Raw genomic sequence first — 24,516 nt, 5'->3', positions numbered from 1 at the left:
GGACAGGACCCTCACTGACAACTACATTAATTACTATGTGATGGGATGGTGGGCTTCTGCCCTTCACTGGACATTCTTAGATTTAGATTTGAATTTCCCTTTCTGATGTTGCCAAATGCTTTAACACCTCATTGAATGTGGAAGCATCATTTCTGCCTGCTTTTTCCTGTATTTCCAGGTGGGACTTAGGGGTGTGTGTGTGTGTGTAAGACACATCTTTCTATGTCTAGGTGTTTCAGAGTTCTTTTTTTTTTTCTTTTTTTTTTTGTGGCACTAGGCCTAAAGTTCAGGAAGGTTTTCACACCCCCATCTACACACAAATGTTGTATATTAATAGCTCTGGACACTTTTTTTTTGTATCAAAGCAGCATTGAACGGGATGCAGAGGTGACTAATGGGTCTTTTAGTAACTAGAAAATTCTTGACTTCATGTAAGTATTTGGAACTTTGTGCTCAGTACATACTCCTGAGGATTTCCCACTGATAATGGGGGATTCACCCTTTCTTCTCAAGGACTTGGATTGATTCTTTGATGCTCTCCTAAAATTAAATCCATTAAAAAAAATTTCCTTTTATGGAAGTTTGTGATCTCCCTTTGGATACCAAGTTCTGGGCTTCAGCTTGTACCTCACACAAACCCCTCGGGTCTGATATGTGCACTGCCCTGAAGAGGAGTGTTTGACCTCTCTTGTAGCTTATAGCCCTCTGGGAAAGGGTGGATTCCCCCCCCCCCCGGGTTTCAGGGATTTCAGAAATGCTTCATTTCTTGGAGGAGTTGATAGTCAGTGGTTTTTTTATTTCATTTTAAATAGGTTAATAATTCCATAGAGTTTCTTCTCTGAAGACTACTTTCTAAATATTTTATATTTATTGTTTCAATTATTGTACCTGCCTTATTGCAAAAACATAGGAAGTGGTAGTTTTTAACTTTACTTAATAAATGTGTACATTGAGGCTCAGACAGGTAGTTACAGCTGTATTCTGACTCTCTAGAAGCTGAGCCAGTCCAGTCCATGTTAAGAAAAATGGGGAGGAGAGAAGAAACATGAAAAAGAAAGGAGATGGAATTTCTAGAATGTAGGTGTTTCTAGAATGATGAGTTCAGGTCTGGTCTAGGTGTGGATCCAGCCTGTGACTGAGCTGGTCACTCCTGCATTGAGGACTTGTTCTTTCTTCTTTTTCTCCTTTGTAGGGTTGACGTCATCTGTTCTATGCTTTGAGAGGAATGGGAAAGCTTATCTTTGTTTGCTATACTGTACTGGGTCTGGATCCCTTCATTAGTTGCTCAGAAGGGTTCTGGGGAATGAGAGACATGTTGTTGTGACAAAAAATAAATACAATTTATTCAGTAAAGTGGTAAAATTGAGCAGATCAAGGTCCCTAAAAGCCCTGGTCATGTGGGTTTTTAGCTCCTTTAATTTTAGGAGGAAATGATTGACAGAACTGTGTTGGTAATTTGTTGGTTTACATCAGATCTAAAGTGGGAAGATTGATACTGGGGGACGTTTGGGGTCATGTAAGCTAGTGATGCTGGTTTAAATGATGAATTGGGTCTTTTCTAGCTTTTCTGGGCTTTTCTAGCAAAGGATAACATCTGTGGGCTGTGGCTGCTCTCTCCTCAGTCTTCGTTGTGTTTTGTAGCATCTAGGAGCTTACATCTACTTTTTCACTAGAACTTCCTAGAATGATATTTATCTTTATCTTGTATTGATCGCTTGACTTCAAGTAAACAATTCAAACCATAGAAAACTGCAAAGGATTTTATGATTTAGTTGTCAGACCCTAAACAACTCAGAGCAGTGGTTCTCAACCTTCCCAATGCTATGACTCTTTAATATAGTGCTCATGCTGTGGTGAACCCTCAACCATATAGTCATGAATAATGGATAAAGCTGCTACTTTATAACTGTAGTTTACTACTGTTATGAATTATCATGTAAATATCTGATATTTCCAATGGTCTTAGGCAACCCCCGTGAAAGAGTCATTTAACCCCCAAGGGGTCGCCACCAACAGGTTGAGAACTGCTGACTTAGAGTTGCAAGAGTGTTAGGGTTCAAATCTCAAACGACTCCCTAAAACCTATAGACTAAAGGCTTTAATTACCATCCTATGGGAGGTGTTAAGACCTTCTGTAGGCGTGGATGGATGGATGGAAATTCTGAGAGGGGGTTGGGGAGCTCCTAAAGGGGACACTGGGACACATGCCTCCTGGCATTTCCCTGCCACCACAAGGCAGCTGCTTAGATACACACTGACATACTTTCCCAAAGGCCCAAGCAAGAAGGCCTGGTGAACACGGACAAATCCCTGGGCCCAAATCAACATCTCTTCCTTCTAAATTGTGTATCCCACGTTTCTGCTGATAGACACCCATCTAAACACAGAGTCCAGGCCTGCTCTTCTAGTGACCTATTGGGCACCTTAAGGCGATTACCTCACCTTGATTTTCAAGGCCTCTGTTTGCGCTTCATTTATTCTCTGCACAGGGAGGTCATGGCCTGGGGGACTCTGAGCTTGGGCTGTGTTCCACGGTGAGGAACAGCCTTGTGAAGCTCCTCTGTATGCTGAAGTGCTCCTCTAATCCCTCTTTCTCTATTCCTCTGCTTTCCCTTTGCCTCCATGAAAGCTGTGAGTTTTCAGTGCTCCCGAAAGGTCTGGCCAAGTGGCCGAGCCTGCCTTCCCACGTGACCTCACTCTTAATCCCTAGCTATTTGAGATAAGTTGAGTCATCTGGTGCCCTTGTAGCCAGGTGTTCAGTTCAAAGAAGAGAACAAAGCTGTGTGAATAAGAGGAGCAGAAACCAACCCAAGAAGCAGGATCGCTGGGTTCTCTGAACAAACAGACTCCCGTCAAGGACAGGTACAGATCTCTGGGGACATGACTGCAAGGACTCCCCATGTCCATCAGAACCTCTTTGTCAGTGCTGTCTGCCTTTGTGGCGTGGTCAGGTACAAGGAAAGGTTTACATAGCTATTGGGTTTTATGTATCTGCAGCCCAGCTGCTGGAGAGCGAGGGAGATCTATCCAACCAGTTCATATCAGGAAACGTTTCAGAGGAAGGACGGCGGCTGGCCCACCAGTTTGGAAGAGTGATTGGATCAAGCTCTATGGACCATCCCTGTTTCATGAAAAGCAAAGCCTGGTACGGGTGGAAAGCACTGATTTGCCAGTCTGCTAAAACAGACGACAACCCAATCTATGACTCGGTGTTTATCATGGTGTTTTTCAGTAGGGGAAATCACCTTTTTTTTTTTTTTTAAATGGATAGAAATGATGATGCTTTTCAGTTAGATCTTCTTGGTAAAAAGAAGAGCATTTTGAGAGGATTGGGGAAGATTAATGAAAGCCTCCGGGTTGAGATGTTGTGGGGTCGCCATGGACCTGAATTTTGGGGAGAGGAGGAAAGCCGACTCTCCCATCTGCCAGGCAGGTGTCTGGGACTCACCTGGGGCTTGATCCACCTGTGTCACTGGGTTATAATGAGCACAGCAGCAGATGTCCAGATCTCTTTCATGCCACAGTTTTGCATGCAACTGACAGTCTAACTAACGGTTCTGTGGGAGAAAAGCCAGAGGTCACAGCCCTGACTTGGCCAGCTGCCTCCAGGGCTAAGGAATCCTTCTCAGGAGAGGATGTGCGGCTGGCAGCAGCAGGAAGGTGCCTGGTTGGAGACCAGGGGAGGGAGAAGAGCTGAAAAACACAATTAGAACACAGTAGCCCTCGGATCCTGTGTTAGCCCCTGGTCCCCCTCTAATAAAGCTTTAAGTAAGATGATTCGTCGCGAGTCCCATGCATTTCTCCTTTGTGATCCCTCAGGCTATGTCCCACTTACTCCCTTACAACTTTGGTGTGTTTAGAAACTACTCAGAACGACCCTTTTGTGTAGACACCTGGATTTTCTCAGATGAAGCAAGGGATTTGCATCTTTCCAAGGATTTCCGCAAATTCTGTGGTTCACAGACAGAATGTTCTAAAACACATGCCGTACACTGTAAGGAACTTCATAAAGCCACCATTCAAACTCACATTCCCAGGACACACAAGCAACCTTGAGCATGGTTTGTACATCTGCTGTACAAGGGTGTTATGGGGTCAGGTTCCATGCCCAGCGATGCATGGGGTCTCTCTCCACCATGCCCATGTGGCAGAATCTACTTTAATTTCTTTGGTAAGAGCAGACCACATTCTTCAGGCTCTTTGTAGTCTTACTCAGCGCTCTTCAGACTCCATGGGCCTGCGATTTTTTTCGCTCATCACACTGTAGGTAATGACTTATGACCCTTTGTGTGATCCCACTGCGTGAATCCACATCTGCACCAGGTGCCGATGGGGGATATGCAAACACTGGTGGAACTTAAAAAATTATAAAAGGTAAAGCAAAAATTGAAGCGGGAAGGATATGAAGGCAGACAAGGTTCTGGTAGGAGTTAACCCACCATATACAGTAGTTAAGACCATTTATTTCATAAATTCGTATTTGACAGAGGTCATTCCGTTTGTATGCTGGTGACTTCCTCTGAAAGCAGTTTTCATTTGTATTTGATAATATGTCAAACCCACTTTCTTTTGGTCATTGGGTTTCCTGGAAGAGACAAATGACTCTAGAGTAAACTCACGCTCTGGAATAATTAATTCACTTCACACGAGTGAGCTCTTTTTTCTGAGAACATGCCCTGTGCCCAGAGTCACCATAAGACCTGGATTTAATCAATGCAGAGAGAGCTACTGAATGGGGCTCCATCATTGCAAGACTGGACTCTGACTCTGCCTTCATTTTGGCAAAGATTTCATTGAAAGTATAGGATTTGTTTGTGTTGTCCCTGTGATTTTATTTGCACATTTTAGTAGCATATACAGATTTGTCATGAGAGCAAGTGCATTGTGCAATGACCTATCAGCCAGTATACTATAACGCAGCTCCAATTCTAGGGAGACCCTCTGTGGTGGTTTGAATGTAATTGGCCCCCATGAGGGAGTGGCACTATTAGGAGTTTGGCTTTGTGGGAGGAAGTGTGTCACTGTAAGGGTGGGCTTTGAGGTTTCCTAAGATCAGCGTATCAACCAGTGTCTCAGTTGACTTCCTGTTGCCTGTAGTATGGAGGAGTCCCAGCTACTATTCTAGCACCATGTCTGCCTGCACACTGCCATGTTCCGCATCGTGACGATGATGGACTGAACCTCTGAAACTGTAAGGGAGCCACCCCAAATAAATGTTTTTTTTATAAAAGTTGCTGTGGTCATGGTGTCTCTTCACAGCAATAAAATCCCTAAGTAAGACAGCCTCCTAATGCTAATGTCAGAATTGAATTTAGAAAATTGATCACTGTATTTTAAAAGTATTTAATTTATAAACATATAAATAGTAAGTATGTCCTCTGTAAATATACACAGAAAGCATGTCTACGCACGTCTGTACAAAATATTAAATTAATTTCTTTATAATACGTGTATATGTGTGCGCTTACATATCTTTACAACCAGAAATCTGACTCCACCAGCTTTCAATTCTAATGCTGGGTCTCTTTGGTTTTAAAGATTGTGCTCATCTAGTCAAAGAACCTGAAAGTGGCAGAAACTCAAGTACAGAACCACGCTATGCTGAGAGTAATATGAGCCTATACTCTCTTAAGGTATACATTATGATAGAAGGAAATGCAGTCAATGGAAGGTCAGCTTCATGGGATACTTTACTGGAGTCAAGGCCTCCTATAGAAGATGGGAATCATTGGAAGAATTTTCTGTTCACAGATAGTCAAATGACAGATCATTTAAGGAAAAACTCTGTCTTATCCTTGAAGACTTTGTTGAGGGAGTATTAGCTAGCCTGATCTTTGCCTATGCTATATTTTAAGCAATATGAGGATGAAGAAAACCTCAATTGCTGCTGAATGCAAAACCCACTAATTACAGTGATTTTACTTTTCCATCTCTAAATTGGCGATAATCACCATACATTTATGTTAAAGTGAGGCAAGATGATCACAAAGCAGTATGTCTGACCTCTATGTGGTCTCACACAGCGAAACCTAACACCTGTCAAAACATGTGCGTGTTTTGGTTTGTTACATAGGCCAGGTGTGGGAGCGGGCTTTGAAAGTGCAATGACAAGCTATGGAAGGAAACAAATTATCTGCATTGGTTTGGCTCGTGCCCTTCCAAATCTGTCCTCTGCACATGTGACGCCCCTCCAGAGATTTTTTTTTTCTCCTAGAGTATGATTTTTTTTTCCATATCAAAGCACTATTCCTATAAAGAGTATATTCAAATAGGATCGGAGTCAAGATGCATTAAAGATATAATCGACATACACATCAATGGATACTTTTCTTGTTCCTAGTGGACTTAGGGGAAATAGAGATAGGGACCGAGATGATGGGGGCTGGATAAAGTTACAGCCAAATATATCAACCTCAACCTCCCACCCTGCTACAGAATCCAGCAGAAGCTCTTGATTGTTGTGTATACCGACCATTTTCTGACCCTTGCCGCCTTTAGGGATCTTTTAATGCTATCGTTTCCCTCTCCTCTGGCTATCAGAATATTCTTGTAGTTTTACCTGCTTTTCTTAAGTTGCACTCATCTGTCTGTGAGCTCTTCTGTAAATTCTACCAATTGTGTGTTGGCAATGTTTGTAAAAGGCAGGTGCATTTATGCTGAGGGGGTGTGGGCTTTTTCTTGGCACAACTCCGTGTGATACAGAGGATGATGGTCATTCCACAATGGTTATATGGTATTAGACACTACAAATAATCCATATACATTTCAGAATGTACAAGGTGGAGCACTTAGATTCTGTCATTATGTAAGGGACTCAAGCATCACATTTTATCGTCGCCAGGGGCTCTTCACACTGTGCCATTGCAGGTGCTGAAGGGAAGCTCTGCTTTTTTTTTCTATTTTTCATAGTGATGTGGGAGTGTCATATATCAATCTGTTGATTTCATTGGCTAAGTAATAAAGAAACTGCTTGGCCTCATAGGTTAAAACATAGGTGGGAGCAGTAAACAGAACAGAATACTGGGAGAAGAGGAAGTGAACTCAGAGACGCCATGCTCCCTTCTCCTGGGCATACGCGATAGCTCTGCTCTCTGAGGCACACACGATGAAGCTCCGACCCAGGATGGACCTAGGCTAGAATCTTCCCCATAAGCGCACCTTGGGATGCTACACACTTTATTAGAAATGGGCTAGTCTAGGTGAGAGAGTTATCCAAGAAGAGGCTAGATATAATGGGCCAAACAGTGTTTAAAAGAATACAGTGTCCGTGTAATTATTTCAGGGCGTAAGCTAGCAGGTGGCCGGGGTGCTGGGGATGCAGCCCCGCCGCTCCTATTACACTCAATGGCCTCTTACTGATGAAACATTTGTACAATTGCACCTTTTTCTGTGGAATAACTAACAATTTACTTCCACATACTTTTAATACAGCCTTTCTTTTGATTTAGTATTATTTATCCTTTAAGAATTTCATATATGTATGCAGTATATTCTAATCATACCTACCCTCACAAGTCTCTTCCAACTCCTTTTGAAGCCCCCAACATCATCTTCTTCTCCCAACTTCATGTCCTCTTCTTTTTCTTTAAAAATAAAAATAATAACTTAGAGACCAACCTAGACCAAACACATGGATGTAGGGCTACCCACTGGGGCAACAGCAATCTACCAGGGACTAAATCTCCAAAGAAAATGGACTCCCTGTTCCCCAGAAGTCATCAATTTGTCATGAGCTCCTCCCACTCCATGCTGGATTATTGATTGGCTTGCTCTTGAGCAGTTCTTGTGCAGGAGATTACAGCTCCTATGAGTTCATGAGTGTCATGGCCTCAGGTCTAGAAGACACTGCCAGTATACCGTTTCTGGTCCTGTGTCTAGCTCCCACAGTGTTGTATAGCAGCAATCTCTTCATGACCATTTCTCCCCTTAGACCATGAGCTTTTGGAGGCTGGAGCTCTGCCCTCCTTCTTCTTCTTCATCTTCATAGACCATGGCTCATAATTTTGCATCTCTGTCCTCTCTGTCATGTAACCAGCCAGGAGGGTCCCAGGAGATTCTATTCTTTTCTGCTCACATGACACTGCTTCTTTCTGCCTCCCTAAGAGAGTATCTCATCTGAGACTTTGAGGCCTTGTGAGGTTTCTGCTTGTGACAGGGTTTGATCTGCAGTCACACCAGAACAGCAAAGTCGATGTGGTAGGGAAGCACCCTCCAGCCACTGACTGAGTGACCATGGATATTGAGTTTTCATGGTAGACCACAATGGCAATATTTGGAAACTTTGGTCCAATGCCTTCTATGCATCAACGCTGTGGATGAACAGGTGCTACCCAAGCAAGGTGCTTCCGGGTACCAAGATGATAGTAGTCGCTCAGTGTGTTTCTCCTCTTGAAGTGATGCTGGGAGGTAAACCACTCCATTACCATCAGGGTCTGGCCAGCATGGACATCTCTCCTGGTCATGTGAGTGATGTAGCATAACAGAAAATAACCCACTTGCTATTCATATGCCAAAACTACAATTTTCAATCATATCTGAATGACTGGTGTTTGTTAAATTACTTCCTATCATGAACTAAATATTAATGTTTGCCTTCTACATGTGCTTAAGTAATAAGGAGATCGTGGTTGGGGAGGGGTGGGTAACATATTTACACAGCACTACTCTAGTCTTGTAAATATGTTTTCCAAATGATCACTGTAAACTTTAGAAGCCAAGAAGAGAAGGAATGGAATATGGGCTGAAGAAGCACAGTGCTTCAATCTGATAATGGATGGTGCTTCCCTTTAAAAACAAATGTCACTGAGGGAGGTTGGGTAACGAGCACTTGCTATTCATTATTCTCCACATTTGTCTATATATTTAAACATCTTGATCTTAAAACATCCTGCCCATAGGATTAGAATGTTTTAAGAACTAATATGGCCATTGTCAATTATATCCAAATTTTCTACTTTTGACCTTGAAGAGAAGCTCGGCTGTTCTCGTTGCTGAATCTCTTTCCCCTGTAAAAGGCTGTCACCTTTGCCTCATTATTTTGTATGAGGTAATCTCAATTTCTGAAACTTTGACTTTAAAAATTTAAGTAAGCTGAGCCTGGTAGTGAAGACCTGTAAATCCAGTAACCCAGAGGCTGAGGCAGGAGGATTGCAAATCCCAGGCTGGCCCATGCCCTAGAGAAAATTCAAAGCCGACCTAAACAACTTATGAGGCTGTCAGTGTGGGAATGACAACTGAAGGGCATGCTACCTAGGAAGCTCAGGGGTGAGACCGCAAAAGCCTGCGATTCCATCCCCAGCTACTCCGGCCATATGAAGCCAAAGTATGAAAATATCTGGATCTCTGCGATGTAGGTACCCAAAAACCTCTACATCCTGATTCATAGAACTTGCTAATAATTTACATTGTATGATAAACAGGTGATTGCAAATGAGATTTAAGTAGTTTCTTGAGACGGGGAGATTGCAATAATAACAATAAAAAAGTGTAGGGGAATCACAGAACCCTTATGAAAAGGAGTTATCATTATCACAGTCAGGAATGTTAGATGCAGAATGATGTGGCCACAAGCCAAAGATTTTAAGCAGCCTCTAGAAGGTAGAGCAGAAAAAAAAGGGACAGATTCTCCTTGGAAGCTTCCAGAAGGAGCACAGCTCAATCAACATCATGATTTTTTTAAAGCTGAGTTCAAATTATTTTTGATTTTGACATATGGAAAGTGAGATGATCAAATGCACTGTGAAGCCCTAATTTCTTACAGTAGACCCAGGAAACCAATGCACAAATACAGATAGCCTTATTCTTGAGAGGCGAGGAGTCAGAGCCTGACGAGTAGTGGAAGCTTTCTCTCCCACAAGACCACTGGGCTCACTAAGAAACTCTCAGGAGTGCGGGTCAGGTCTAAACAGCACTGGCTTGCTTCAGAGTCCCTGGTTAAGCTCTTGGGCAGCATCGTTTACTAGCTGTGAGATGCTGAGTCCTCCTTTGTTCTCTTATGTACGAACGTGGAGGCGATAATAGAACCTGCCTCATAAACAGGTTATGAGGATTAGCTGACCCAGCCCCTACATAGTGTTTGCTCAGTCCCTGGCTCCTAGGAAAGGCTCTCCAAACACGAGCCCGTATTGTATAAGCTCTCAGCTATGCACAGGCTTTGCCATGTTTCTGGCTGCTCATTTTTATTGGCTCATTTAAAAGGCTTACCCTTTCTTTTGGAAACCACATAAATTATATGTTCTTCACCCATATAAATCTAAAAGAAACACTTCCTTGTTCTAGCGGTGGTGGTGACATTGTGTCTAAATGCGGACTCCTTGCATAGGTGGAGCGTCTGTTTTGTTTTAATAAAAAAAACATAAAACCGTTTATGTGAGGAATGTGTCTGTTTGTTGCAAGGGCACAGGCTTGTGACTACCTGCTGGCTCTGATCTCAGAGCATCTGAGCTTTGCCTTATTCAACTGTCCCATGTCATACTCTTGGGTTAAGGAAGCCCACTGAACAGGCCGTGGGTCATGCATGTTGGTGTGGCTCTGCACTCAAATCAGATCCGCCATGACTGGAAGTTGCTTTATTCCTTGGCTATCGCTCAGTGGGAGCTGAGGGAGCTCACCAGAGTCCCCTTGTTCTGTTTTTGCCTTCAGCTCATTCTTGCAATAAAGTCCTTTGGTATTGTGTGGGCACCATAGACTTCATAGAAGACTTGGTAGATGCTTGTCACGTGCACCTCATTATATTGCCATCTATGGGTGGCATTCGAGTTGATTGGGGGTGATATCCTGGACTGATAGGAACTTGTGTGCCCATGAAGCTGGCAGTAGTCAAGAGCATGAAATGCTTTGCATGTGACAGGCAGTCGGGGCATGAGCTGTGTGCCCAGTGGAGAGAGAAGAGGATGTAAGTGGAGGAAGAAAGCGAGTGCCCACCTTGCCAGCATGTGCCTCATCTGACCTTTGCCCGAGGCATGCAAAGATGCCGTGTCAGAATAGCTACCGCAAGAGAGGGAGCAAAGGGCACAGTGGCCCCCAAATTGTGAGCGAGATGCCGGAGAAAAGAAACAGAAACTTCCTTTCCTTAGGAATTCTTGGAGCCTCTTTTGAATTTCATAGAAATAGACACCACAGACTAGTTGCAATGACATTTATTCTATGGAGAAGGGGGTGCAGCAGTGAGGAAGAAGAGCAGGGAAGAAGCCCAGTGCAACCTGAGAGAGCGGAGGGGTTTGTGCTGTAGTTCAAGGTTTCTGTTATAATGTAGGAATAAAGTCTATACAAGTGGGAGAGTTGCTTTTATAGGATGATAGTCTGTTTCAAATTATTTTGAACTTTTAAAGTTTGGGTGCTCAAAGGAGGGCTGATGGTGATGGTGACCATGGGTTGTTCAGAGAATTTGGATGTCAGGAGATGAACAGAGGTCAAAGGATTATTTAGGGTTCTGGACAAGCAGCCAGCAGAGGGATTGTTTTATGCTTAGGGGCTGACCCTGGTATTCTGACTGTGGTTGAGTCTGTGTTTACATCTAAGCTATATCTCCCCTCTAGAATCACGGCGTGTGCCATGACAATGAATAAGTACGTGGAGGAGAACGTGTCTCAGAAGTCCTACACGACCATCAAGTACTTCATGAAGATGCTGAGCAGCGTGAGCGAGACCTTGATCTTCATCTTCATGGGTGTTTCCACCGTTGGGAAGAACCACGAGTGGAACTGGGCTTTTGTTTGCTTCACGCTGGCCTTCTGTCTGATCTGGCGGGCACTGGGTAAGGAGCAGTCCTTAGCTCAATGAACAGTTGGTGGCATAGACCCAGTGGGGCTTCTTTCTGCTCTGGCTGCCTCTTGGTTTTCATTTCTTCTTCTTCCTCATCTACTCCCCACTCCTGTTCTTTTCCCACTGACTTCTTCCTCTTCTTGTTCTTTTCCCATCCCCAATTCATTTTCTCTTCCCCCCTTTATCTTGTTCTTATATATTCTCTCAAGGCTCTTACTGTAGATAAAATGAGTCTCTCTTTATGTCTCTAATTCTGATGGGTAGAAGCACATTATCCTGAAGTGATGAGAGCCCAAGAACCCAGGAGTCCCCAGGACTTGCAGGATGGGACGCACACTTTGAAGAGTCATAGTGACTCGGAGACTCAGATTCCCCGGTCTGTCCCTGTCTGTCCCTGTCCATACTCACACAGTCTGCTTTCTCTGGGTCTTTCTTTGTCCAAAGGTGTCTTTGTGCTGACTCAAGTGATTAACTGGTTCCGGACCATTCCTCTGACCTTCAAGGACCAGTTCATCATTGCCTACGGAGGGCTGCGAGGTGCCATCTGCTTCGCGCTGGTGTTCCTCCTCCCTGCTACCGTGTTTCCCCGGAAGAAGCTCTTCATCACGGCCGCCATTGTTGTTATATTCTTCACGGTCTTCATCCTGGTGAGTGTGGCTAGCTATTTCTTCTAGAAGAGTCTCTCCCTCCTTCCTCAGGAGACAAGCACTTTCTGGTCACCCAGCTGTAGTGGCGGAGGCAAAGTGGCATAGGTGTGTTGAAGCTCTGGGAGTCACTCGAACAAGGAACATGATACTTCCTGTCTGGATTCACGTGTTGGATTGCATTAGACATTACAAGAGTCCAATTTGGTCACTTGGCCCCCAGAGAGGAAACAGTTATTTAAGGAAACTCAGCTCGGAGATTGGTGTTTACTGCTGGAAACTGAAAAGGTGCCTGCCCCAGCCCTAATCCTTGTCATTTGCCTTGCTCCCTGATCTGGTAAACGTACTTGTTAAGTGGTGGTTCTGAGCCATGACCTTCCAGCAGCTCTTTGACAGGAGTTGGCTTTTGATAGCGCTTTGTCTGGAGCTGGGGAATGGTGAGTCCAGCACGCTGTGGGGAAGCAGTAAGCAGGGTTGGTCCACCTTTGCCAGTTACTCAATACGCCAGCTTCTAGGAGATTATAGTTTGTGCATATTCGTTTAACAAATATTTATTTGTCTTGTGCTCTGTGACCTGCACCGCTGTCCGAATTAAGAATTCTTGCCTGAGCAAAATATAAGAATAGATTCCTGCCTCTGCAGTGCTCCCATTTCTGCCAGTGATGAGGGGAGTGTGGTATACGCTAGGAGAGAAACTCAATAGTAAAGTATGGGATATACTTAAAGGTGGAAGATGCTATATAATAAATAAGACAGGGATCAGGAGTGAAGAGGGTGACATAGGCAGTGGGTCGGTGACAATTCTCTATTGATGCTCATAGAAGGGAAAAGTGGGGACTATGACATTTGAGCAAAGGCCTGCAGGGGTGGAGGCTTTAACCAAGATGGAGGACATTCCAGCACATATGCGGAGGGAGATCTTGTTTCCTGGATGCAGAATGTTCTTGGCCAGAGTGGAGGGTGGGCTACTTGAATCCCCTCCTTAAACTTGGGGGACAACACACATCCCCTGTGTATTGAGGGGAGGAATGTTCCCTTAACTTCACCTTTTCTCTTCAGAGTCTATGGAACATTTGCAACAAGCCATTCAAGTTGCTCCTCACACATTTGGAATAAAATGTGACACAAAGCAATTCTATCTTGGATTTTCACCTCCCACTGTGGCCTAGGGCAGAATGCATGTGAATATAGACCAGGAAGGGGTAGGGATTTTCGTCTTCTTCCAAGACCAGCTGATTACCTGGCTGTCCCTTGAGGCCCTCTTAGCTGCACAGTGCACAGAACCAAGAGGCCGCTCCTCCCAGAACAGATACTGTCATCTCAGAGTACCAGACACAAAAATAGAATTGTATCATCTTAGTGGGATGAGGAACTAGGTCACCGGGAGAGGACCACAGTCCCCAGTACAAGTTTTCAAGTGCCTATAGTACAAAGTCAGTTCTCTGCCCCAGGCATCATGTGCTTGCTTGGTGCAATTATTGAATACAACTGGTGCTATTTCATAGAAAGACATTAATTGAAGATAGGACATGACACTCCATCCAATTTTAATAGTTTTTAGTCACTAGTCTTATCAAGCATAAAAATGCATATCTATAGCTGGAACGCTATATATGAAAAAAGTATTAAAATAAATACCATTAGTCATAGAATGCATACATAGATGATTCATATTAACACACGAATACAGAGTTATGAGTAATAATTTTGACTTATTTTGGGTTCAGACTCAATCAAGAAATAAAAGTAAATGACCAATTACCTATATTACATGCCTTTCCACTCACTTTGATTTGTTCTATTTGTCAAGACAAGGTCTCACTGTGTAACTGGCTGGCTGAGAACTCAGTTTGTAGACAAGGCAGACCTCATATTCAAAAGCTCTGTCTGCCTCTGCCTCCTGAGTGATAGGACTAAGGGCATGTAAAATGTGTATGAATATTTGATATTTAATATCACAGACAAACTTGCTCTTTTGGCTTGCAACAGTTTGGAAGTGGGAATCTAAATTTATCTCTTTGCTGACTTGCAGCTAATCATCTATAAGTCATCAACAGCCTCGGGCAACAGGCTCTGTTGAGCAGCACTGCCCTGAGCTTTCATATTCTATGCCTTAGGCTATTATCAATGACGCTACAGTAAACATGCATAACTTAAGGCACCTTGGATAGATAATTTTGGCCACAGAAATGTAAGATTCGCGAAGTCCTTTGTGGAACTAACAGTGAATCTAAGGTACGAAGGATATGAAACCAGCTGGCATCTGGTCAAATAACATTCAAGGTAGAAGGGAGAGCTGACACTCAATCCTAAAACAGAAAGTATTCAGAACAGGAGTGATGTTCCAGATGACCACCCTGGAGCAGGGAGATGAAGGCACACACTGCTGAGTTCAGAAAGCTCAGGTAGATTCTGCTTTTAACTGAAAGGGATTGAGAAGCTCTGGAGCAGGAGAATGGCTTTGAACCGACATCACTGGATCTTTGGTGAGAGTGAAATGTGGGGGACAAAAGTAGAAGCAAGGAGAGTGATGTGAGTGCTTGTGCATGAGGGTAAAGGTGTGTGTTAAGGTCCTAATGGTGAAGAAGGGACTCAGGCAACAGACAGACAGTAGGAGCCTTGCATCAGCTGCTTTGAGTGTGGTGAACACGTTGAGTTAACTAACCCTCTATTGAAGAGGCATTTGAGGGCTCAGTATTTAGGCCATGCTAGTGTACCAAGGCTAGGCTTTCCCATTATAAACTAAAGGATCGCTTGGTCAAGTTCATTCTGATGGCCATAGGAAAGGAGTGACCATAGTTCTCCATTTTCTATTCGTGTTCCCTTTCTGTTCCAGTGTGTGCACGCCACTTGACTATGACCCACTTCTCTTCTTCCCATACAGCTCTCATCGCTGTTTCTCCAGACACTACAAACACACACATGCCCATGCATGTGCATGCAAGTTTACACCCACATCCTTCAAAAAGAAAGATTGCTTTTAATCAGAATAGATTAGTGAAATAAACCTAAAGAGAAATCTTTTTTTTTTGAGAAATGTAACAGCTCTGGATGTCCTAGAACTCACTTTGTAGACCAGGCTGGCCTTGAACTCACAGAGATCTGCCTGCCTCTGTCTCCTGAGTGCTGGAACGAAAGACACGTGCCACCATAGAGTACCTAGTTACAAGTCCATGCATAAAATTGTGCCTTTCAAGTAAGGCACCTATTCTCTAAATGACAGCTTTGCTGTTGCTGGAACTGTTACTCAATCTTAAAAATAATCTAGTTGTGTATAAGCGTGTGTGTGTGTGCACCACATATATGCATTCATGGTACTCCCACAGGCCAGAAGAGGGTAGCGAATCCCCTGGAACTTGAGTTACATGCAGTGATGAGGTGCCATGTGAATGCTGGGAATGAAAACTTGGGTCTTCTGTAAGAGCTGCCAGTGCCCTTACCCATTGAGCCATCTCCCTAGGAACCCCCCGTTATTGAATTTAAAGATTGAATTCCCTCTCCTTACTACATAATTTCTTGAAGGATAAATTCTTCAGTCCTAGATATCAAGTTATGACTGCCTTCAAAAATAGGTTACATGTGACATGATTTGTTATTTATCGTAAGTTGTCACGATAATTTAAACATTGCCTAAATCGTGTTGCTAATTTGAGTAGCACATTATCATGCCACTGGGTGTAGCATTACTTGTGGAAGAGCAAATGAATGAACAATCTTGATTTCTAGACATCTGAGTTCATTTCCTTTCAATAAAACTAGTAATGTTACTCATGCACAACATGACCTGTTGCTCGTGGTTTAAAATTATATTACAAATTAACAACTGTGGGGTATAGAATGAAAAACCAAGACTTGAATAGAGTCAATCTTGACCTTGTTTCATGTAAGTTCTCTCAGTCTCAATTTACCTGGCTATGGAATATAGATTGTGAGACTCCCTCTCAAATATTGTAGGGAGATACACACACACACACTAGTGCCTGCACTATGGGATGGTACATGAGCTGTAAACTAGGCTAAAGATTTAAAATCATACACACACAGACAGAGACAGTGATACAGGTCATCCTTGATACAAGAATGCCAACTTTATTATGCTCACGGGCAGCTTATATAGGGCTCTGGCCACGCCCAGCTCTCAGGATCTTTCAATCACAGGTTCACCAGAAACCACTCTCCTGCCATCAAGGTCTCGTGCTCAGAGCAGCTGCAGGCACATGTAAACAAGTTGTTTTGCTCAGTTCACTCCAGCAGGCAACGGGTCTGAGGCAGGCAAAGAAAGTCAAGGGGCCAGGGGTCTGCAGCCCTCAACATGTGCGTGTGTGTGCATGCACACACATGTACACACACAGTACAATATCTGGCATTGAGTTTTGACCTCATGATTTCATGTAAAATATTAGGCTAAACAATAATAGAAGTGAAAAGTTGGTGTCCTTCAGTATACTTCCATTTGAACAAAAAGATAGGGTGCCATAATCATTATTATCCCTACCATCATGCAGAAGATCCCAAGAATTTCTATAAATCTGCTCAACAGCTGGAAGAGAAGGAACTAAATGTAAAAACAGCAGCCCATCCGCTCTCTGCCGCTATTGCAGGTTGATGATGTAACTTACATCCTTCTGCAGACTGTGAAGCAAGCAGGTGGGTAGAGAGACACCAGTCTGCCGGCACCAAGGCAGGAGACTTTCTTATTTATGGTAGAAGCAACAATTAGAACATTGCGTGGCTGTGTGTCATTTTTCCTTAGCCCTTGGATCCACGGACGTGACACAAAGGACCCATGAAGGACATATGTATGTGTACCAGCCTGCTTTACAGGAGGACAGCGGAGATTAGGGATTTATCACTGTCTCTGGAGGGCGATGTTATTCTGTTTTTCAAGATTTCTCACTGCAAGCACCCTCAGGAATGGCCCCCGGTATAAGACTCCTTATACAAGCAAGAACATGGGGATGCTCAGGGACCCATGGTGCCCTGAGTAATAAATATTTGCTCATGTTGCCTGCCAAACTGAATTGATGGTGCTCCCTATTGCATAAGCATTGTGGGAGCCCTAGAATGTGCTTTCTTTTGTTAAATAAATCACTATGTTTAATTGCTATAACAGGAATGTTTAATCTAGTCCTAAATAAAATGAGTAAAATAATCCATTTTTAAAAAAGAGTGAAAATTACATGGTAAACTGTTTAGGATGTGTGTTGCCCAGTGGTTTTGCCTGAGCAATCAGGGTTAATTTAGTGGTGAACAACTAGGGGATTATTAAGTCTGTAGGGTGGAAAATAATTTCTCTATGGCTATCCAGAAGTTGATGATAAGGAATTTGTGATGGAGGCCAGATGGATGGGAGACCCCCACCTGTGGAGTAAACCTACATAGATAACTTTCAAAAAAATGAGGTGGGAAGGGTTATTCATACATGAGGAAAGAAATGTAAAAATGGGCTGAATGCCGAGCCTAGAAACCCAGGCTTATTGGGGAACTGATAAATTGTTGAGGAAACAGGATAAACCTGAAAGAGTGAATGGCATAGTTGGTGATGGAAGATGCAAAGAGGTTAGAGGCAGAAGCCATGGGATGAGGGTGTTCAAGGAGAAGATTCCTTAACCTCCGAAAAAAAGCAACAGCATCGTGAGTGAGGAGTGGCCATCCTCACAGGGGCTCTCTGATGAGGTGAGGGTGACCCTTTGACTAACTGACCCGAAGGAGAGCACTGGAGGTAAGAGATCTTCTCGAGAAGGCGTCATACGCCAAGGCCACTTGACATGGGTGGTTTATATTTCAAGTTTTCTAAGATGAGAGCTTCAGCCACACTTTTGCTTGCTTGTAGATAGTATAATATGGATGGGTTTTTGTGGCCCACAATGGAGAAAGTTATTGTTTATTAGAAGACAGAGCTCTAACAGAGTCATGTGACCACTGTGTAGGTGGTAAGTGCTGAAAACCAGGGGCAGCCAAGGGCCAGGAACACTGTAGAACTTTCATTCTGTTTGTGTCCATCTCAAGTGATTTTTTTCCCACAACCTGGTTTTATGATCTTGGCAATCTATGTATTAATGTGAGAATGGCTGAACATATGATAACATGGCCATGACGGTGACAGGCTTGAGTGTATGTGTATATTTTTTGAGAGTCATGTGTGGTGTGAGTATGTTTGTGTGTATGTGTCCATACATGGGAGTGAAGTGTGTGTGTGTGAAATATTGTGTTGTGCACGCATGTGTGTATATCTTTAGGTATGCTTACAGAGGACAGAGGAGGACTTCTGGAACCACCCTCTATCATCCCACACTGTCTTATTCCCTTGACCTTGTGACAGGGTCCCTTACTGAACCAAGACTTTTCCTTGTTTTTGCATAAGCTGGTGGCCAGCAAGCCCAGCAATCCTCCTGTCTCAGCTCCCCACTGAGCACTGTGCTTATGGACATATGTGGCCACGCCTGACTGTTTCTACAGTACCTGAATTCTGGTCTTTGAGTTTGTGTAGCTAGAGCACTCTTACCCACTGAGCCATCTCCTCACTCAGGCAATGATAGTTTTTAATAAATGGAAAGTTTCTTCCGAGTGTTCTAGGGAAATCCTTGCCAAATCAGCAAGGAAATATAAGGCACCCTTCTCCCTATTTTGTCAGTATTAATACAACTTGGAAGAACGAACTCATTTTTTCCCTGTGAATGGATGTTTATTGTAACCAATCAACAGATTAGCCTTTTCTCTTTCTTCTCTCATTGGCGGAAGCAGAGGTGGAGTGGTGGAGCGAGGCAGAGATAAAATAAGATGGGAATCTCACTGTTGAGTGACTCTCCATGTCCTTGCAGTTAGATGAATCTGAGTCAGGACATCACTGTGCCTGTTTGTTGCGTCAAACTTGAATGGCAGGTGAGCATTTGCTTGCCCTTTGCAGCTATTTATTTTGGCGTGCTGTTGGTAAACTCAGGATTTTTATTTTTAATTCCTCCTCCCCCCCTTCCGGTAGTAACAAGTTTCTTGGAAGTTCTATCAGTTTGCTTCCTAGGTAACCCAAATTAAAAAGTTTCCAAAGGGATAAAGTTGGTGTCCCATCAGAGGTATCCTTCCTCTGTCCTTGCAAACCAAGGGCTTTGGATGGGTAATAAATTATCCTGATTAACCAGACATGGTATGTACACGTTCCATGCTCTACCTCAGAATAGATGATTGAGGGAGGAGGGAGAGAGGGACAGACACCAAACAGTGCCTAACAAATGACTCCTACTTAGTGTCCTAAAACAACCAAACAGTTCCAGGGATGAGGATGTACTAAAGGGAATGTGATTTAAATTAGATGCATCATTTTCTTTATTAATTGTGAACTTATATATGTTATACATTTATAAACTGGAGTTATTCTAGGCATATCCACACTTGCTTCTTAGAGCTGGTCAGTGCCATCTAGTCATTTAGTTCATTGAATTCCAGTCTGTCAGTCTAGTAGGAACCAATGTCAGGACTGGGCAGGCCCACGTCCATCCTTGCTTTAATACATTGTGGTTTCAAATTCTGGATATTCGCCTTTATTTACTGACGAAATGAAAGGGGAAGAGACGTATGTAATAGCAATTATTGTCTCCAGGATATGTTAATGTTTTGATGTTAAGAATTACACTGCTTTTCTTGTTTTTATTTTGAGCTGCAGTTCTATGGGGCAAGGACCTCAGTGGAGTGATCGTCTCTGAACATCACAACTGCACTCATTTTTGTTTGCATACATTAAAAATTCCAGAACGTGTTGATTGGGAAACTGTTATTAGCGCCTGTGTTTTTTCCAAGTGGCAGACGGAAGTACAAATAGAACACAAGAGATGGCTCATATCAAATCTGGTGAAAACCAAGTTTCACTTAAGAAAGCAAAAAAAAAAAAAAAAATAGAAAATGAAAGTGGTGCTAGAGAAATGTTTGTGCTGGATTGATGGAACAAAACCAATTACTTCCTTGAAGAGGGTGTATGTGTGTGTGTTTGTGTGTGTGTGCATGTGTGTGCACATATGTGTGCATGTGTGTGTTAAGGTATTATGCTATCTAAACCATCCTTAAATACTAAAGGACAAGCCAAAAGTGATGACTCACAAGTGTAGTTTCAGCAATTAAGAGGCTGAGGCAGAAGTACTGAAACAATTTCAAGGCCAATCCTGGGCTACACAGTGAGTTTTGAGCTAGCCTGAGCTTGTATCAACTCATCCCCATGAACTTTTCTTAACATCTAAACAGAGATGGAAAGATGAAACAGAAATCAAATGGCAGACAATACACCTCAACACGACCCCTCCTCTTGTCGAGAAAACCACAAACTTTCCCATGTGTGCTATAGACCCCGAGCCAAAGCCCCGGCACTCCTCCTGCACACACCTTTCCTGCCTCTTTGGGGGCCAATATCATAATTGAGGTGACCAGAGCTGGTAGATTGTGTTGTGTCTGCAAATTCCCTTTTATTTTCCTTTTGGAAAAAAAAATCTGGGTGCTTTTGCTGTTATAGGTTAATTAAAGATTGCTCAAGTTCTGTTTCACATCCTAACCAATATATTAAAATATTGTGTATAGACATTAGTTAAGAAAATGTCATTGTAATCTATGTATCTTATTTAAATTTTAAATGCACTTTTAAATTTATTTTATTTTATTTTTTAAAAAAAGAAACTATTTTTTTTTTGTATATTCCAATCCAAGTTTCCATTCCTTCCCCTCCTCCCATTCCCTCCACCTACCCCCACACCCACTCCCCAGAGAGGTAAGGCACATTGCTTTCAGGAAAGTTTAAGGCCCTCCCTACTATATCTAGGCTGAGCAGGATATCATCCACAGAGAATAGGTTCCCCAAAGCCAGTACAAGCAGTTGGGATAAATCCTGGTGCCACTGCCAGTGGCCCCAAAGTCTGCCAAGCCATTCACCAAGCCCACATCAGACAGAGGACTGACCTTTATAATATATAAAGACTCAAGTAGTTAGACATCAGAATTCCAAATAATCCAATTAAAAAATGGGGTACAGAATTAGACAGAGAATTCTCAACAGAAGAATCTCAAATGGCCAAAAGACACTTGTGGAAATGTTCAACATCCTTAGCCATTAGGGAAATGAAAATCAAAACAACTCCGAGATCCCATCTTACACCTGTAAGAATGGCCAAGATCAAAATCACTGACGACAACTTATGCTGGAGAGGATGTGGAGTCAGCGGAACCCTTCTCCATTGCTGGTGGGAATACAAACTCGTACAACCACTCTGGAAATCAGTCTGGCATTTTAAAATTTCTAATCTTTCTAATATCCTTCAGTTAAGTTTTACAATTCTCTACATATGGGTTTTATGCAAGTATCATAAGGCTTTATATATACATGAATATATACACATGGAATACATCTAATATATGAATTTATATGTACATAGTTTCCCCTAGTATATATGTCATATTATATAGTAGTGTATAATAGTTACTCAAACACATCATGTAGTCATAATATGAGGTATTACATAATAAGTATTTTTATTATGTGATTATTGTTTATGCTTTTTAAAATACCATATGATTTTAATATGGACTATTAAAATGGATTGTGTGTCTTGATTTTATACTAGTCCTTTTCTTGCTCTTTTATATGGAAGAGATCGTCTCAGGGTTTAGAACAAAAATACAAACTATCCATCAACAACAAATTCTTGCCACTTTGTTGCCAGCACGTCTTGCCTTTTGTCTGTTAACTCTGGTTGTAGAACAATAAGCAAAGCTTTGTCCAACAGTAGAACCTAGTGCCTTCTGCCCTCTGTGCCTCTAAGTAGGATGCTTTTAATGTTTCATTATTGACTGACATGCTGACGCTAAAAATTTGCAGAGATCCTTGTTCAGAATATGGGGTTTCCTTTATCCCTTACCCCCAGTTTAATCAACAGCTTGTGATTTCCTCCATTTTCGAAATTAACTCCTAGGTATGCCTAGATTGTCTTTGCACTACTTCTGGCTGCTGCTCCTTGACTGTTCTGAAGTCTCTGCCAGATGATGCCCTCACCTTTCCAGATCCCTGCTGGGTGCTTCCTAGGCCTTCTCCCTGCCCTCTCTCCCTGTGTCTGTCTGTCACTCCTCTTCCGCCTACTATGTAACTGTGTTGTGATAGAGATGACCTTCTTTTAGACCCAAAGTCCTAGAGCCAAGGTTCTTTGGCATCTCTGTGTTCTGATGTTCAAGTTCCCTGACAAGCATGCAAAAACAGTTCAGTGAGAACTGTCTCAGTAGAAAGAGCAAATGAAGGATTCACTGGAGAGCTTTTCTCTGGGTAATACAGTAAGTATTCCCACTGATTCCACGGAACTTCACTGTTTCTTACTTTTCAGTTTATTCTATTTATTTTCCAAATCTGTTTTATGTTGAAAAAGATCTTCCTAAAGTAAGACATCTGGGGAAAGGAAAAGGAATAACCAAGTTTTGTGTTTACTATCTAACTTTTGACAATGAGCTAGCTTTTGTTGGTGGTTGGCGATTCTTAGAAGACGATCAACTGCAGTTGAACTTTTTTTCTTACAAGAAGACTTATGTATTGGGGTCCATCTTTTTGTGCAGGGTATAACTATCAGACCCCTGGTGGAGTTTCTTGATGTTAAGAGAGCCAATAAGAAGCAGCAAGCCGTCAGTGAAGAGATCCACTGTCGGGTAGGTGCTGAGTGATGAAGAACTTAACAATGAATGTTTGTAGTAATCACAGAAACAGTACTGCACTGCTGTGCATTTCTGGTAGGCATTTGGGAGGCATTTGGATGGTCTGTGATGGGAGATGCACTTGTCATAACCCCACAATATCCAGTCCAAGTCTGCTAAAGACCTGAACCAGCTAAGGGAAAATAAAACCTTCAACCTAAAGATGTTTCTGCTACCCATTTCTTATAATTTTGAAAGTTGTGATCATACTTAGGATGATGAAAGTAATGAAAACATTGCCTAACACACAAACAATTGAAGATAAATCTTTGGCTTATAGCTGGGTGATGGTGGTGCATGCCTTTAATCCCAGCACTCCAGAGGCAGAGAGAGGCGGATCTCTGTGAGTTCAGTACCAGCCTCGTCTACAGAGTGAGTTCTAGGACAGCCAGGGCTACACGAAGAAACCCTGCATCAAACGACAGAACCCAAACCAAAAAGTCAGCTTATGGCTTTCAACAAAAAAGCGTATCATTGGAGTTAGGTATTATGGCAAAAGAGTGAAAATGACCAATGGCCAGAAAAAGGGAATGAATTAGCCTGTCTTTTCCTCTGTTGCAGTTTTTTGACCATGTGAAGACTGGAATTGAAGATGTTTGTGGACACTGGGGTCACAACTTCTGGAGAGACAAGTAAGAGGCCTTGGAACTCCCCATCAGAGCAGTTCTAGGTCACTCTTAGAAACAAAGTATGCCAGATCTTCCAGGCTGTGAATACTATGCTGTGCTACTGTGTGTCCTTTAAGGCGACACTTAGCTATAGAGAGGTGTGGTGATCCATTCTTACGATCCCAGAACAATGGAGGCTAAGGCCAGAAGCTCTACATGAGTTCCAGGGCAACAACCTAAGCTACTTAGAGACTGTGCCAACTACAACAACAATGTCTCAGCCACAACAGAGATATAAAATTGTTATAAAGGAGGCAAAAGTTTATCTCCCTATATATGAATAGCCAGAAGTAGGAGACTCAGGCTAAGCCGATGAGAGCTCAACTTCACATTTCCAAGCGTAAAGTAACTCACCAAGAGTGGCCTCCATGTTGGCCCTTGGGGCAAAATAGCCCCTTCAGCGTCACCCGTTTCAGGCTGCAAGATGGAAGAAAGTCCACTAAAGGACAAGACATCTTCTGTCACCTCTAACCAGGGTCCTCAAAAGCAGTCAAACAGCTCTTCCATGCAGATCCCTGGGCTGGAGCCAACCTTTGTCGTTGTTCCTCACTGCAAAAGAACCAAGAGTCCCATTCAATGAGTTAAAAGTTAAGGATTCCATTAGTGTCTATTCTGCCTTATAAGGGTAAGGGGCATAGGAGAGGTAGAGATTCACAGCCCCAGGGAATAACAGTAAACCTGCAGAAAACCAATGAGCTTACATTGAGGTATTCACTTACCTGAAAGATTGTGTT

At 42.8% G+C, this 24,516-nt stretch overlaps 1 protein-coding gene across 1 annotated transcript in view; it reads left to right on the top strand.

Moving 5' to 3' along the window:
• Positions 1 to 24,516, top strand: part of Slc9a2 (solute carrier family 9 member A2) — a 78,890-nt gene that overhangs the window by 41,944 nt on the left and 12,430 nt on the right. The window contains exons 4-7 of the mRNA XM_050134754.1: positions 11,538 to 11,755; positions 12,208 to 12,410; positions 22,980 to 23,069; positions 23,676 to 23,746. Of these exons, the coding sequence (XP_049990711.1) occupies positions 11,538 to 11,755; positions 12,208 to 12,410; positions 22,980 to 23,069; positions 23,676 to 23,746 (582 nt within the window). The remainder of the gene's footprint in view (positions 1 to 11,537; positions 11,756 to 12,207; positions 12,411 to 22,979; positions 23,070 to 23,675; positions 23,747 to 24,516) is intronic.

This window comes from Alexandromys fortis, unplaced genomic scaffold (assembly GCF_014885135.2).
Source record: "Alexandromys fortis isolate MF-2015 unplaced genomic scaffold, M_Fortis_MF-2015_v1.1 scaffold_20, whole genome shotgun sequence".
Lineage (NCBI taxonomy): Eukaryota > Metazoa > Chordata > Mammalia > Rodentia > Cricetidae > Alexandromys > Alexandromys fortis.
The sequence above is the reverse complement of the archived record's forward strand: the minus strand, read 5'-3'. Positions and strand labels throughout refer to the sequence as shown.